Below are 16,275 nucleotides of genomic sequence, written 5' to 3'. Positions count from 1 at the left end.
TTGCATTTGTCCTTGTACTTCTCTATGCTGGATGGTGTGCATTGAAATATCCTATGATCACCCATGGGGCGGGACAAACAATCAAGATATCCACAAATCTTTTGGTATCGAAACTGCTGGAAGGCGATATATACACGCCTATGAGAGTAAACAAGAGCTTGTTCTTTTTAACTGAGATGCATATGTATTGATTGTCGTAGTGGGGCGCAATTGGTTGGAAAACGTAGGTGAGTTCACGACGAACAAAAATGACGATTTTGCTGCACGCGCCATTTGTTGAATACATGATAAATTCGTACCCCGACAGCCTTATTGGTTTCGTTAAGTTGGGCTCACAAATGACGATGAGTGGAAACACACTGGTGTACCCAAATTGACGAAAATCTGAAATTCGTGATTTTAGCCCTCTGGCGTTCCACTGGATGACCGACGCTGCCTTGACTTCTTTCCGGAAGGATGGGGTATGGGAAGCCATCTTTCTAGTTGAGGGATGCAAGCACTGGGCTTAAGGCGTCCAGCACTTTAAGTGCGCTTCGAGCAGACGGTATCCCTGTCCACTAAAAGTGCTCGAATGGCCTCCATGAGAGAACGTAGCACCGAGATGACTTGACGGTCTGTTTTAGGTGAATCATCCATGGCCGGAGAAGGATTCGGTGGGGCCCCGACCTTCTGAGGTTCCTTAGCAAGGGAGCGGCTCGGTAACGTAGGCCATTCCTCTAAAGAAAGAGTCTTTTCTGCGTCCTTCATGGAAGTGGTGGGCCTTTTCACTGCGCAACTAACCGGCACCGCAGTGGAGTGGGTAATGTCACTTCGCGCACGCACCTTCTTCGAAGACGTACGATGGTGCCGACGTCGACGCCGACGCCGGACTACTTAGGCTGCCTCCCTGTGGGCCGAATTGTCTCTGGACATTTGCTTGAGAACCGCGCGCTCCTTCTTGATGCGGGGACAGTCTTTCGATGAGGCCGCGTGAGGGTCGCTACAGTTGGCGCACCTCAGACCTGTGGCGCCGCAGGTCTCTTCTGTATGAGGTTCAGCGCAACGGGGACACATTAGAGAGTTGGTACACACGCCCTTGGCGTACGTGTCTTAGCCTGAAACACTGATGGCATTGAAGTGGCTTCTGGATGAATGGTCGAACCGGATGTCGGAAATGTCCGACTTTAACGTGGTATGGTATACGATCTCCCTTGAAAATTAATTTTACGGAGCGCGTATTCCCAAGGCAGCGCACTTGCGTAATGATCGTGCCCTCGTTTGCCGGTTTGATGAGGCTAGGTAGGTCCTCATTGGGAATGGCATTGCCAATGTCGTAAATCACACCTGCTATGGATGTATCGTCGATCGGGATAAAGGGGCGCATTTTGATTCCGCCTAGCTCCATGATTTCTTGAAGTTTTGCAAGCGCACTCGCGTTGTACACGTCTATTTGCTGTACACGTCTATTATTGCGTGGATTTATTCTTATGTCTTTAATTTGATCCGGCCCCGCACATTCCATAAAAATGGATAAGGCTTGCCTGTTCAGCAATCGTAGGTTGCTTGACGGTTCTTCCGGCATAAAGATGATGACGTGGGGCCAGCGCGCAGGCCTTGACTTCATAGTCGTTGTGCTCGCAGGAGTTGAGGGCGCTCTGTTGACGATTTTTCTCCTCGCCCTCTTATCCGGACGGGTATGAAGCCGTCGTCGGATGAGTCGTCTTCCGACATAGAGTACAGATCGGTGTCTTCGGGGTCACTGGGGGAGCCAACTCACTTTCTTGCGGTTGACGGCCGTGATGACTTCTGGCCAGGTGGGACTCTGGCATGCTCCGCGTCCATGGCTGCAAGACGGGGAGACGAGGCACGACGAAAGGCGGAAATTTTACCAAAAATTCACAGAGGACAGAAACAAGACTTCTACCAAGAAGACACTTCGTCGTCTTCCTCCAGTGTGCAGAAAGAATTCAAGTGAGCCAATGGGAATAGATCTGTCACTCAGCGAGGGACATTGTGGGACAAAAAAAAAGGAACAAGTCGGTAACAAAAGCAGCCATACGTGCAGGAAGAAATAGCGAGAAAGCTAGGCCTAAACAAGTGAAGAAGTGACCAAAACAAAATTGAAGAAATTGGCTACAGAAAACTGAAAAAGAAGTGAAGAGAAAGAAGTAATGGGAGCCCAAATTCAAAAATTTCGTCTGACTTCATTCTCTTTAGCTAATCGAACATTCTCAATAGTGCTTCTTTTTAGACTCACATAATTTTTTTGTTAAATCATGCGATTCTTGGCCAATGCCCCACAGTGAGTATGAGCCAGTCTCAAAAATAAACAAACATACAAACAAATAAATAAATAAACAAATGGGACCAGACAGGGCGCTGAGCGTTCTGCTACACAAAAGTCAAGAACACTGCATCGCATATGCGCTAGTAGCGCTACATTTGCGTATATTCGCGTAATTTTGTAGAAACAGTTCTGTCATTACCATTATGGTTGCTTAACGTTTGCTTTATATTGAGCAAACGTTAAAAACAGCTTCGCTCAACAATAATTTCTGCATAAGCGTGGGGATCCGTCGAACTTTAGACCATGTTATTTAGCGAAGGGGGCTGCAATTTTCTCCTCGATTGCGCAGAGAATACGTCTTTTCTCCCACGGCATAAGCAGGTGGCGACAGGCATAGGCAGTTATACGCCATTGACTGCATAAGTAATTATATGTTTAACTTAAATTTTTAATTTGAATGCCAGGATTTTACGTATCAAATCCAAGATGTAAATAAGAGTCACGCCGGAGCCAGGGGCTACTGATTAATTGAGAGCATGCTGGAGTTCATCAACGTGCCACTATGTTCGGTACACGAGCACGTTTTGCACTTGTGCCCACGGAGAAATGCGGCCGCCGAGGCTGGGAATAAATCCGTGACCTGATGCTTAACAGCTAACGCCACAGCCACTAAACCACCACGGCAGGTCGTTTAATTTCAGCGATTTATCTTCATACTTGTACTCATTAAAGATCTGACATACATTCTGGGGCTGAAGCCCGTCATTTTTTGAAAGCATGTGCATTTAGCTGCAAGTACAAGCCAGTATCCAGCTCTCACGCCTGATGTTTCGAGAAATGCTATGGCGTTCGATCCAAATCAGATAGAGGTGCGCAGGAAGATTCTTGCCTCCGATGGTAGAACAAGGAATGTCGCTCGAGCCAACATTTCAACGAAGGCCCCCTTGTCGAGACTATGGCTACAACGACGTTTTTTGCTCGGCCACTGCTTATCATTGGCGTTCGATGTATCACTTTCCTAAGATATAAGCGTTCATAGCGCACTGCTGAGACGACACTGCCGGTAATGCCGGCATTTTTCGTGATAGACTTTAACGACAAATATCATGAAAGTGGTAGTGCTTGGGGATACCTGCTAAATGGACCTGCCTTCTTTTTTTGCCACTGACCTCATTCATTTGCATGTCTCTGACATGCACCTTAAATATAAGTGATTAAAAGTGTTACCTGCATTGTTAGTAAGTGACTTTCGCATTGACCTTCGGAACCGCGAGTAACACGTCGCTCCTGAAAGAGCTTTATCTCCTACTTATTACCACTGACGTGCTGGTAGAAAGGCCGCTGCCAAAAAACATTGCACTATACGTATGTACGAAAGTTATACGTACTCAAACACCATGGCGCAGCTACGCTCGTACGACGGCTGTGCTGGTCTAGAAATTCACACATTTAGCTGTGAACAATGCAGTACGCGAACGAAACATTAAAACTATACTTCTAGAAGTTTCCAAACGGCACGCCTCTGGAAAGTAATCGTACAGCGATCATGAGCCGCACGTCGTCAGCGGTGTCGCGCGCGGTTGTTTCTCTTTTACTTAGCTGCTTATGGACGCTAACAACTATCCGTCGAAGAAATATTGGCTTTGTTATGTACCGTCGTTCAGGCAAGATAATCAATAGCCAGCCTCTCGTGAACTCTGCACGAGGCACTGAAAGGCGCGAATCGGCCGTCATAAACGGTAACTCATGAGAATTACTCATGCTGGGCACGCACGCGAGGTTGAGGCGACAGCTATTCTCAGATCTGCTGCACCAGCAGTGTTTCGCGTAAAGTCGGAAAGCGATGTCCAATGCCACAGAACTTAAATAGCGAGACGTTTCATGCAAACAGTCGCGCGTCGTTACAGGATGCAAATTCGTTATGTTTACGCGTGTTACCCCGGTGCTAGGTGCAGTGCATCGCTTTTGCGTGCTTTTATTGGGTCGCGAATAACTTGTCTGCTTATATATGTCGTGCCACCAACTTGCCTGTTGTCCAGCGGTCACCTACACAACGTAACGAGGAGTTGTCGCTACAGAGGCAAATCCCACGTTCGCGGCTCTACGTCAACTTCACGAGTGATTGCTTCGTGGACAATTTCAAGACAAAGCGCTATATACTTCGTTGACATGCTCACCCATGCAAATAAAGGCGTCACGTGATCGAAATTTCGTAAGGTTGCACACGGCGGTATATTGGGACGTTGCATTTACGACTCTAAGAGCTTAACATCGCACCTTGACTGTAATAAAACACGCGAAACTAACGGAAAGAAACAAGTTTGCCGGTCTTGCGTGCAACGAGCTTAAGCGGCGTCTGGTGCTTCCTTTTTTTACGTCTCTTTCACCTGCTTAATGCGTACATCAATCTTTCACTCAAATCTTTCAATATATGCGACTGTGGCAGGCAGATAGGCTCTTTCCGCTGTTTAGTGGTATGTCAGGTAGACGCAGGCACTTTGCTATATTAAGTGCCGCAATTCAATAGATTCACTCATTATATGATCAATTGCTCACTCGAAGAGCGCGCTGAAATCACGATCGCTAAGTTGAGCATATCTGAAGTTAGGCCTGCTTAGCATAAATACAGCACTCTTTCGAGATATCCGTCGTGAAGATATCGCTCCAAATTCATTGGCGTTCAAGTTAACAGTTTTCCCAAAATGCCACTCAGGCAGCTAGTACGACCCTAATTGCAAAGTCAATATGCATGCTAAGCAGAATGACTATATAAATCTCTGAGGACATGTTAGAGTTAGGATTTCTGTTACGCAGACATGACTTTCACACTCCTCGACTTCAATTCCGAATTCGCAACACGTGTCCTAAAGCGAATGTGGAAAAACTGAGTTATTATGAAATACCTATAATTGCCAATCGAACCACTGCGCATTCGTGTATTTAACTTATAAGGCCTGATTCCGCTATAGCATGCGATCATGCTTGAAATTTGTTCGAAGTACCAAGAAAATTCACAACATCTACAACAGGCCCAGGTTGATGAATAGGGGTGATACATCTATAACTACCACATCACACTTTGCCCGCATTATGCAGAACGAACGAAAAAAAAAAGACAGTTCCTCAGGTCATTCCTCCATAGTGTGCCCTCGATAACATCACGGATGAATTCCATGGATAACTCCGTGGAATGGCCAAGCAGCAATTCCCGGAACGTTTCCCGTTGCACGGTGCGTAGTTTTCAAACTTGTTCTCGATTTGCGGAACTAAATGGCGCGGCACAACATGGCGTTTCCTCGAGTAGCAGCGAGAGTGTCCCTAAAGAGTCGTCTGTGGTCGGCTTCCTCAGTGGCTTCTCAATTGCACCGGCGAATCCTTTCACTTACCTCTGTCCATTACGAGTGTGCCGTCTTCAGCGATGTGGGCTGAAAAAAAAAGCAAATATAAATAAAAGCAAGAAAAATAAAATACAGGAACCATTTAATAAATGCAGTAACACCCCGTGTTATACGTTGCAAGGGCACCTCGAATGAAACTGAAACGACAGACAATGGTTGGTACTTAGACAGGTATTGCCGGTACTTTACCGAAACAGTACCATGCACAGCGGTCAATGCGATAAGCGCTTCCTCGCGACTTGCCTGGCGCTTTTTTATTCCTTTGTGAGGTTAGTTTTTGCTTTCTCGAGTCCCATTTGGGATCGCAGCAGGCCAAATCACGTACGCGCAGTTAGCAACGGCAGAAAAAACCACTAACCGCATCTAACGCAGTGCATGAACGCGCCGAGAACCAGACCAAAGTATCTCCACAGAACACGAAATTGCGTGGGGCGCTGAGGCAGTGGCGTCGAATAGGTACGCGGAGATAAGAGATACTTGTTCGATCTTCCTCGGAACACCCCAAGAAGCTTCAAGTCTTTCAAGAAGCGTGCCAGGAGGTTACCGCTTCTGTGCAGTAGAGACCAAGTAGCGAATCTCTTTCAACGAAACGAGAGAGTGTGCGTTGCCGTTTAGATACTACGGTGTGGATGCCAGTGCGTAATGGTGCCTCATCGCTTTCGACTTTCCGAAACGAAAATGCTACTCAGAGAAGCCTATAAGAATTTGCAACAAACGTTCCCTCCTCCTTTTTTAATATTTGTACTCCTTCTGCAAGGGAAGAATTGTTCTGAGTACATTGCGTTTAAGGTGTTTCAAGTCATACCAAGAATGTAGCTCCAAAGAACGTTATATGGGCCAGGTCTTTTGGCGTCGGTGAGATCAGTAAACAACACTCTCAATTCGTTTTGGATTTCCCTGGTTCAAACTGAACTTCTTGTTATATATAGAAGGCATTCGGGTTTCTTTCCTTGGATGAAAAATACTTTTGATGAGGCAAACAACTTCACCAGTACTTCCAGGGAAATTTTATCACATTTTCCGAACAGGGTTGTGCCTATCGTCGTTTAAGTTTCCCGAAAGAGCCAGGAATTTTGACTGTCCGCATTAAAGCAACAGACGTCTACGAAGCGGACCGACAGTTCATTGAGGGAGAAATCATACGCGATGCGCGAAGGAGATCAGCCTGTTGTTGTCAGAGCCTACGTGCGAATTGTTTTTTTTTGTCATAGAACTTTAATTGGAGGCTGCAGGCACATACGGGACATCAGATATTTTTGTTATTTTCTCAACTTGCCCTACTAAAGGGAACATTGTCATCCACCCAAATGTAACACAAGGCTACAAAGGCAACTCATACAAGTTTCTCAGAAAGACAACGTTGCAGTTGAGGAAAAATCTGCCCTGGTCCTAGATCAGGGATCGAGGACACGGGGTGCTATGCAGGATGCGCCGAGTTTGGGAAAACTCGGGATCTTCCCGAGCTCTCGCGACGCCCCAAGGTGAAATAAAATAGCGCCAAGACAGAGTTTGTCCCTCGGCACACCTTCAGTTTCAATGGTTCATCTAGATTCAATCAGAGTGGCTATCATCCCTCGGGCGTTGCTTATTGGCGGTCGACAAAGTGGAGGCTCACGTGATCATACCATCGGTGCCTTCTTTCACTTGTTCGTAGTTCCACCGAGTGTTTTACATGCACAAGAATGTTACGCAATAAATGCCTTTAGGACGATATTATGTGTCATAAATATTGTTATGTGCCCTAAATATTATTAGTGCGCGAAAGAGAGCCTATATGGCTACGATGCGTCAAGAAAGTGGCGCCGACGATGGATCACGCAACCAACACAGTGAAGGAGACAGGAACAAACTGCACATAAGTATATTTCTACTGTTCCATATTTATCATAACATTATTGCACAGATTATGTCACTTTCATAGTAACCAACTGGTGATAAAGTGTAGGGACAGCTTGCGGAGCTTCTCAACGAACGTGGCGCCGCAAGGAAGAGTGCGACAAGTTGGCGACAGTACTGGTCCGAGCTTGTCGTACAAATTAAACGGGATGCAGTCGTTGTGTAAAAAGCTGTCACGTAAGTTACACTACTATTATAGCCATTTAAGAAAAAAGACGTTTCTCTTATCGGTCTGCGTTATGCTCACAATCAAATGTCACCTTATTCGTTACTTAATTAAATGTTGACCAACTTAGAGTTGCGGCGCCGTGGTGTCACAGCAGCTTTCATTAGTTTTTAGTCATGTTAAATCCACTTCAGTAAACAACTGACCACAGTTGTTTTCATGAGTAATATTTTAATTTGGAAATTTTAAGCGTACAGCTTTCTTATAGACGTTTTCACCTGAATTTCAGTGGCAGAGGAGGTGGAAAGCTACGAGGGCTTGGAGGGAGGGCGCTGTCATTGATTGGCCGTAAATGTGCCGTGGGCTTGGGGCCTTCACTGTTGCTTGGGGACCCCAACACCGCTGAGCGCAGCACTGCGTATGCAGTTTACTTGTATTCGTTTAATCTCTATCATGAAAGTGCGATCGTTAGAGTGGATATAATCTTCCATTTCCACTCGACTACAGCGAATGCCATATTCTCCATAAGCTCCATTAGCCCTCACCCGTAGAGTGTTACGTCTCAACACCACAAAGGCGTTCATTGGACGTCTGCCACAAGACAAACCGCCACCTGTCGATCAGCACCTATATAGACGTCAACGCAGCGTGGGCACCGGCTGTTGAAGACTTCCACGAAAGGCCCTCACCCCGCTCTTTACCTGGCAGCTTGAGCGAAGGACGAAAAGGAGCGGAACAACGATGACGACTTGAGAGGCGCAGGTTGCTTTCTTGCCACATATTCCAAACCAGTCTCCTCGGAGGCGCAATTACTGCGGTTTATTGCGAGCGTAGGCGTGGTTAGACGATTACGATTTGCTGCTCCACGGTCTTCAGATTGCCTAGTCAACCCGCCTAGGGAAGACGACGATATTAAAAGCGAAGACTTTTGGAGAGTGAGGACAGAGGGTCCTAATCGGAACTCGGACATTTCACTTGCTCCTCAATAGAGTGGGCTTCTGTATTGGAGCCCTGTAACTAAGCGAATAAAGCCTTTTGCTCCATTTTCTAGAAGCTCATGTGGCAATCGATAGGCTTGGTGGATTCCTTGCCCTAACACCACGTTAGCCGCACCAAGAGCTTGCACATAACTGAATAACATACAGCACAGTTTAGAATTGTCATACTTCAAATGGGTTTGCTTTGTTACCTTTATTTAGGCGACCTATATATTTATTTTACCCTTGTTCTGCAGGAGTTCCATCCCACGGCCAGCCAGATGGACCCCCCAATGTTCCCACCCCGTTGCAGCAGTAAACTTGCGGCGCGTCATTGGCATTTTGTGCGCGAATTGTGCAGAAATTACATATATCGCTTTATTCATGCGCAGCTTACCATTTTTCTTTTTATGAGCGAACTCAACTGTACTAGCCGATCCATTATTGCTTGAGTGCATTCTTGCTCTCTGTAACTAAACATAAACAATAAGCCTAAATACATCGTACTATGTCGTACTGCATATCCATGGTAACCAGTAACAAGCATGCGCATAACTTGCTATACCGTGTTGTTTGAATTCCTTGTTCGTTTTCTCGTCTTTGTACACCAGAGTGCCTCACACTAACACAACGGCAAAAAGCTGCCCGGCAGGCTCGCAGACACCGCCAAAGGTAGGTATTCTCCAGACAGTTGCTGCAGACCAGAATAGGCTGGCCGACGAAGTGGAGCGTCCGCTGGCTCACACGTTGCCGAGATGCGATGATTTCCACCAGCGGCCAATTTTGAGGAGGCCGATAGTGCGATTGCTAGTGCCTCGTCGTTACGGCACAATTATGACTATTGCCTACGTCGACTTTAATGCGGATCTCGGCGCTATAAGCATTGTCGGACTAAGGTAGTGGACCATTGAATGGGGGGGGAGGGACTAAGAGAAAAGTAGTGTATGCCACCGATGGAAGAGTGACAAGTGTAAAGCGTCACGAAGGAAAGTACTTATGTCGCCACTTCAGAACCTTTGTCACTGCGAAAGAAAGTGGCACATTTCTAACGCCACGACAGAGAGTGTCTGTCTTCACTATAGATAGTTGCTGTCGCGACGTCAGAATCGCTGCGGCGATAGGAAGTTGTTGCGACTTGAGAACTCTTGTTGTCACGGCAGAACCTTTCTGGTGCAAGTTCAGAACTCTTGGTCATCGCGACGGAATGTTTTTGTCGCGACGTCAGAATTTCTGTCGTAACGTCAGAAATGTCTATCGCAACAACAGAAACGTCAGGAAGCTTCTGTCGTACGGCAGAAATTTCTCTTGTCGCTAGAGAAATTTCTGTTCTCTTTATCAACCGGGTAGAAGGGGGAAAGAGAATGGCGTTAATATTTACGAAGCCAGAAAACATAGCACTTACGTACTACCCTATGTGGTGTATGCAATGAGAGGGCTGTTGCATCTGAACTTAAAACAATAAGACATCTGAAAACACTATTGAAAGTGTCCAGCGAAACTGCTCATTAGTTGCAAAATCTGGACGAAACTTTCGAGCAAGGGAAACAGAAGGCATATCCGCATATCGGCACAGTCTAGAAGTAGTTCAGTGCCTTCTGCTCTATGCAGCTAGTGTCACCGCTTTTATAGAATACGGCATATGTGACCCAGTTTATACTACGTCTTACAGGCGTCTTTCATTTTAGTTTCGTTCGTCTGCGAAAAAAAGAACTGTTCTATTGCAGCTACGGAGTGTACAGTATTTCATTTGTGCTGTGTTTCGGGACGTGGGAAAGCGACGTCTCCTGCGGCGAGCAACATGATCGTTGACATATTTGTAGCGCTAGCAAAAAATAGACAAGAAACAAATAGCAAGATGACTACAACATAACGGCTGCAGAGCAACTGCACTTGATGTTAGGCTACCGTTATTTTTTTCATGTTGTCAGTGCGTTTTCTAGCACTGTAACTATGTCACAATGCTCAAACCAACTAGCCCAGCTTTCTACCTCAGCAGCTTAACTTCCTCGCTGAAAACGGACACTTATGTTGCGGCAGAAGTACACAAAGAAGGAGGAGGAGTACAAGAAGCAAGGAAAGGTAGGAAGGTCACCCAGACGCACATCCGGTTTGCTACTTTACATGGGGGAAGGGATTTAAGGGATAACAAGAAAGGAGAGGGCGGGAAGAAGGTACTGTCGCTGTGAACGCATGCGGTTGTCCATTATTTCACGCCTACAATTGGTCAGCATAACCAGGTGGGCTTGTTGGTTGAACCTAATAGAAGGCTACAGCGCGAGAACGGACAGAGACAAAGGAGGAACACAACGTACACAAAGTACATGGCTTAGGAAACACCAGAACTATGTTAACACTGTTTACTGTCCTCTAGGCGTGCAATGTCGAGACTGTGGGTACAAACCTGTCTTCTATAAATGCAAGACTGTATTTAAGATCAAATCAAGCCTTATTAGAAAAATTATCGAAGCCACCGAAATTTTACGAGCATGAAATTACTGTTTCAGTTGTCCATCGATAGCCTCGTGTGAAAAAGAGCTCACCTTCCTAGATTGAAATGCCAGGGTGCAATAGCGTTATGAACATGTTCTCTGCGCATGTGTAATCTTGTAGTTTTTTTTTGCCAAGTGTTCATTGTAAAATTATTTGTGCACAGGCAAAATAAAAATTTTTGTTGAAAGTCGGCGTTGCGTCTGTGTACTTTGTGTGCCTCTTTTGTCACCGTCGGCTCCCGCACTGTAGCCATCTGCTGCAATCGGTCACTGAGGTGAGCCAATTTCATGACATGAATCGTAGCAAGACATGAATCGCCCGCATTGCTTTGGAAGCCTGCAACGCGTAGGGCCACGGTCTGAGAATCTTTATCTCTGAAAATGATCTGCTGTCTAATCGATTTCATAAAGGTTTCATTGGTTTCATAAAATTGATGTTATAAAGATCAGAAAAACACAAGTGCTCCATCGCCTCTTCACACCTGCATGAGTCACAAATAGGTTTGTCCGACATCGCATTATGTAATGAGTAGGCTTTCGTAAGAGCAACCCCTAGCCAGAGGCGGCACAGTAATGTTGCATCACGGCAGGGGAAGTGTGATGGAATCTGTAGCTTCAACGTAGGATCAAGCCGGTGGAGTCGACAGTCAGACAAAATGCGGCTGTTCCGCAAAGCTCGAGTCCTGGATTCAGCATATAAACGACGACCACTCGTAGCATCTGTCCTGGACAAGGGTGTAGGAACCCACAGGGTGTCTTTATGGGCTGACCGGGCAGCATCATCAACAAGCATACTACCGACGATGCCACATTGCCCCAGAAGCCATCGAGAGATGATGTCATGACCGTTTATGAGGGCTTGGTGGAGAACATGTCTAGTCTCAAAGACCAGTTGCTCATGGGTCTCGAGCCATAAGGCGTTGACTGCAGACCCTGAAGGGCTGCCTCGGAGTCAGAAAAAATGACTCACTTTCGAAGTTTTGCTTGTGCGGTGTAATTAACAGGCGGTACGTAGTGTGGTAATTTCTGTTGCTGTGGAGGACCTTATGTGGGACACTTTGAACTTCATTGTGACTTGTATGGCAGGGGTGACAACAGCATCTGTGAGGCTGGCGGCTCACGCAGATCCATTGGTCTAAATATACGTTTTTGTTCCTGTTCCTTGTTCAGTAAAGTTCATGTGCCTTGTCAATGTCTACGTGGACTATTGTAGAGCCACTGTGAAATGACGGGTCTTCTTCGTAATTCCCGGGATTGTGAGGTGTACTTGTGGCTCTCCTGGGCACCACATGAGTAACAATAGCCTTGCTGCTGTTGTAAAGCCCGACGAAAGGGAGCCTTGTTGTGTCGCGACAGGTTTGGAAAATGCGACTTCACGTCCTCGCGCCGACAAAGCAAGCAATATCGTGACTGGGGACGTGACACAGAAGTCGAGTGTGTGCTCTCAGGTTGTTAACTGTGATGTATGTTGGAATCAAGTCGTATATAGCAATCATGATTGTTGCATAAGTCGAAATGCATCGTGGTAGTTCAAGACACGTGCGCAGACCTTGGTCTTGCAAAATTTCGAGCATGTGAATACTTATTTTGAGTGTGCTCGCTAAAACCTGCAAGCTGTACCGTAGAAAGCCCAGCAACTGTGTTCTGCACAGCTGCAGCATGGAGCATACAGACGTGCTCCTTATTTTTCCGCACAGGAACTTTAATATATGTACAACCGAAATTAGTCTCCGCTTCAAGTAATTGCAGCGAGGGCTGCATGCAAGGTCCCTGTCAATAATCACACCTAAAAAGGGTGTGACCTCCTCGTACTTCTCGTGACTTCTCGTATGCGATTACATGGCTATTGAGAGAAACAGAGTACGGTGTCATTGGTTTGCGCGTAAAAACGATTCACGCTAATTTTTCAATACACGCACTAAGGCCTTGTTTGCGGAGATACGAAAGAGTTAGGGTGGCTGCCCGCTGAATCCTTGCGCGCACTTGAAGACGAGTCACTGCAGAAGACCAAAGAAAAATATCATCAGCTCACATTGACAGGTGAATTGTCTTGCGTAAAATTTCAGCAAAGCCGACCATAATTAGGTTAAAGAGAATAAGACTCTATAGCCCGCCCTGTGACATGCCACCGTTTGTAGCATAGCTGGCAGTGAAGCAATCTTCACTATGCACAAAGAAGGACCTTGTCAAATAATCGCGAATCCGCTGAAACATTCGGCCAATGATTCGAACTGCCTCCAAGGACTCGAGATCCCTTCATCTTTGGCATTGTCGTGCGCCCCTTTCACATCAAGAGACAGCGCCACCGATATGCACTTAAGGCATTTTTGTTATTGGGTGAACGCTGTGAGGCCAGTAACTTTGTCTATTGATTCTATGCTTCGCTGAATGCCTGTCATGAAGTCAGGGTACACATTGTGGCATTTAAAGTACCATTCTAGGTGCGTAAGAATCCCCCCCCCCCCACTTTGTCCATAACTTTCCGAACGAAACTTGCCAGGGCGATAGAGTGACAAGATGTCAGGTTAAATTACTTCTTTCCTAGTTTAAATAGAGCTACAACGCGACTTGTCTACCATTGCTGAGGAACAATGCTGTCATACCATAAGCCGTTGTAGTAATTCAGCAGCTCTTGCCTGGCCACTTGTCCAAGATGGGCTAGAGCAGCACAGGTGATGGCGTCGTGTCCGGGTGAACATGAGCGTCGGGGAGCAGTCAAAGAGGCATCGAGTAAAGTAAATAGAATAAAGTATAGTAAGTACTATAGTAGTATAGTATACTATACTATATACTATAGTATATACTATAGTATATAGTATATACTATACTATAGTATACTATATATACTATAGTATAGTATAGTACTATAGTAAATAGAATTTCCATTTCTGGGACGGATTACACAAGGACGATACTCATCTTCAGCGTTGGGGCTGACACACAAGCCAGCGATCCGCGCACAAAAATCATTCGCCATCTCAAGTTGCGTCCGGCAGTGATGTACGGCTAAGGCCATGAAAAAATGTCACTGCTGCGGAGACGAGTGCAGGTCACGAACAGTCATCGAGATGTGTGACAGTTGTTTACGAGCGCCCATTGATCCACACAAGTACTTTCAACGGTCTTCCTGCAATTTGTGCAAACGGCGCTGTATTTCCTTCTGTGTTCTCTGTGCCATTCTCAGGTGACCAACTACCTTCGTGCGCCTGTATCTGCTTTCAGCTCGTCGTCGAAGTGCAGTTAGTCTCCCCAGTTCTACGTCGAATTGAGAACCGTTCGCTGTCAACGTTAGAAGGCATCAAGCTTCTCTAATTGCCTCCTCTGCGATTGCTTCTTGCAGGCTAAGACCAAGGTCTTCCCTGCATGCATTTTCCATGCGCAGCTTAAATTTACGTCAGTCGATTCTGCGTACTGCATTCGATGAGGATTAATTGTTTAGCCCCCTGAGCAGCAAGTAAGTAGGAATATGGTCACTCCCATGCGTTTCTATGTCTGAAAACCAATAAAGCTGCGGACTGATGCATCGTGATAGCAAAGTAAAATCGAGGCAACAGCTGTACTTAAGGCCTTGCAGGTACGTAGGACTGCCATAATTCATGACACAAAGGCCGGGATCAGAGGCGCATGACACTAGATTCCTGCCCCTGGAATTGATTTCTGAGCTACCCTTGAGGAAATTATGTCCGTTGAAATCTTCCATTATAATCAAAGAACCACTGGTCTGTAACAATATGTATCGCAGTCTACCGCGCTCAAATCGTCCTGACGGGGATATGTAGACACCAATAAGTGCGAATGAAACTTGATTTTTTCTTACACGCAGGCATAAATATTGACTGTTATCATGTGGTTGTACTGCGTGGTGAGCGCACTATAATCCATACGGCTCTAAACGACGACTGCGCTGCGTTCCTCGCACGTCGAAGGAAGAAGTGGTTCGCACCCTGACAGTTTAATGGGAGTCCGTACGTTGGGTCCGCCAACAACGATTATGGTAATCATATTTGTGAAAATATATTGACAGAAGGATGAGATGCAGGACCTCAATCCCCTGGTGTTCCGCTCTCAAATCGAAGCTTGTGTGACCTCCGTGCGAAATCACAGTATTGGACTAGCCATGGTATCTATTCAAGACTTTCAAGTACTGGATTTAGGGCATCTGTAGAGCACTTGTATTTAGAACCCCTGTAGTACACTCTGAGCAGACGGTGTCTCTAGCTTTCTTGGAGCACGGGAATGGCGTTCGTCAGTGATCGAAGCATCACGAGAACTTGTTTGTCCTGTCCAGGCAGTTTATCGGTGGGAGGCACAGAATTCGGGGTTGCCGTCGTGCGCAGCGAATTTCCTGGTAATTGTGACTTTGAAAAACTCGGCCAAGCTGCATCAGTAGCAGCCTTCCTTCTTTTTTTCACTATTCTGGGGCGGAATAACTAAGTGAACGCACGAACAAATTTTGGTGAAAGATAAATTTTACGAAAAAAGGCATTCGCAAAGCTAAACCTCTTCCTAACATCAGCAATCATCCGATCCCCACTGCTACAATGATAAGTGCTGTAGTCGAAAAAAAGGTGTGTATGTAATGGTAGCCCAGGTGCGAACTGCAGTATTTGGGCATGTAGTAAGCATAAGCCGATTGACAAAACGTAAACAACCATTGCAGCTGTCGACGTACGACAAACTTTTATGATAGGAGGGTAGCATTCTTAATTACATAAGTATGGTTATCTGTGCCGCTCAAGCTGACGCGGGTAAGCGTCGGAATGCCCTGGTGTGGACAATTGACCAGAGGCCACAACTGATAGAGGAGGATGGCACGTGCTTATCTATTTGTAGCGCGCTCTGATTTGTCATCTCAAAGTGCATTGAGAAGTTTTAGTGCATAATTATGTCGGGCATGTACTTCTGTGGAAGTCAGTAAGATTAATGCTTTGCTGCGAACTTCTGCTTATTGTCGGGTAGGTTGCATTTATCTGCGCAATAGGCTGACTTTTCATACTCGTCATGGTACTCTATTGGGCGGTAGCAAATAGAACTCTGGTATCCGTCCCTGATAACCATCAAGTTTGTGATTGGTGCACTGTGA

At 46.0% G+C, this 16,275-nt stretch overlaps 1 protein-coding gene across 3 annotated transcripts in view; it reads right to left on the bottom strand.

The window, feature by feature from the left end:
* The window catches only part of LOC142567938 (papilin-like), a 604,722-nt gene that overhangs the window by 72,294 nt on the left and 516,153 nt on the right, over nt 1–16,275 (bottom strand). For all 3 annotated transcript variants that reach the window (XM_075678027.1, XM_075678026.1, XM_075678025.1), the window contains one exon: nt 5,653–5,691. In XM_075678027.1, coding sequence (XP_075534142.1) covers nt 5,653–5,691 — 39 coding nt within the window. The remainder of the gene's footprint in view (nt 1–5,652; nt 5,692–16,275) is intronic.

The sequence above is a fragment of the Dermacentor variabilis genome, unplaced genomic scaffold, assembly GCF_050947875.1.
Source record: "Dermacentor variabilis isolate Ectoservices unplaced genomic scaffold, ASM5094787v1 scaffold_15, whole genome shotgun sequence".
In the NCBI taxonomy this organism is placed as follows: Eukaryota; Metazoa; Arthropoda; class Arachnida; order Ixodida; family Ixodidae; genus Dermacentor; species Dermacentor variabilis.
The sequence above is the reverse complement of the archived record's forward strand: the minus strand, read 5'-3'. Positions and strand labels throughout refer to the sequence as shown.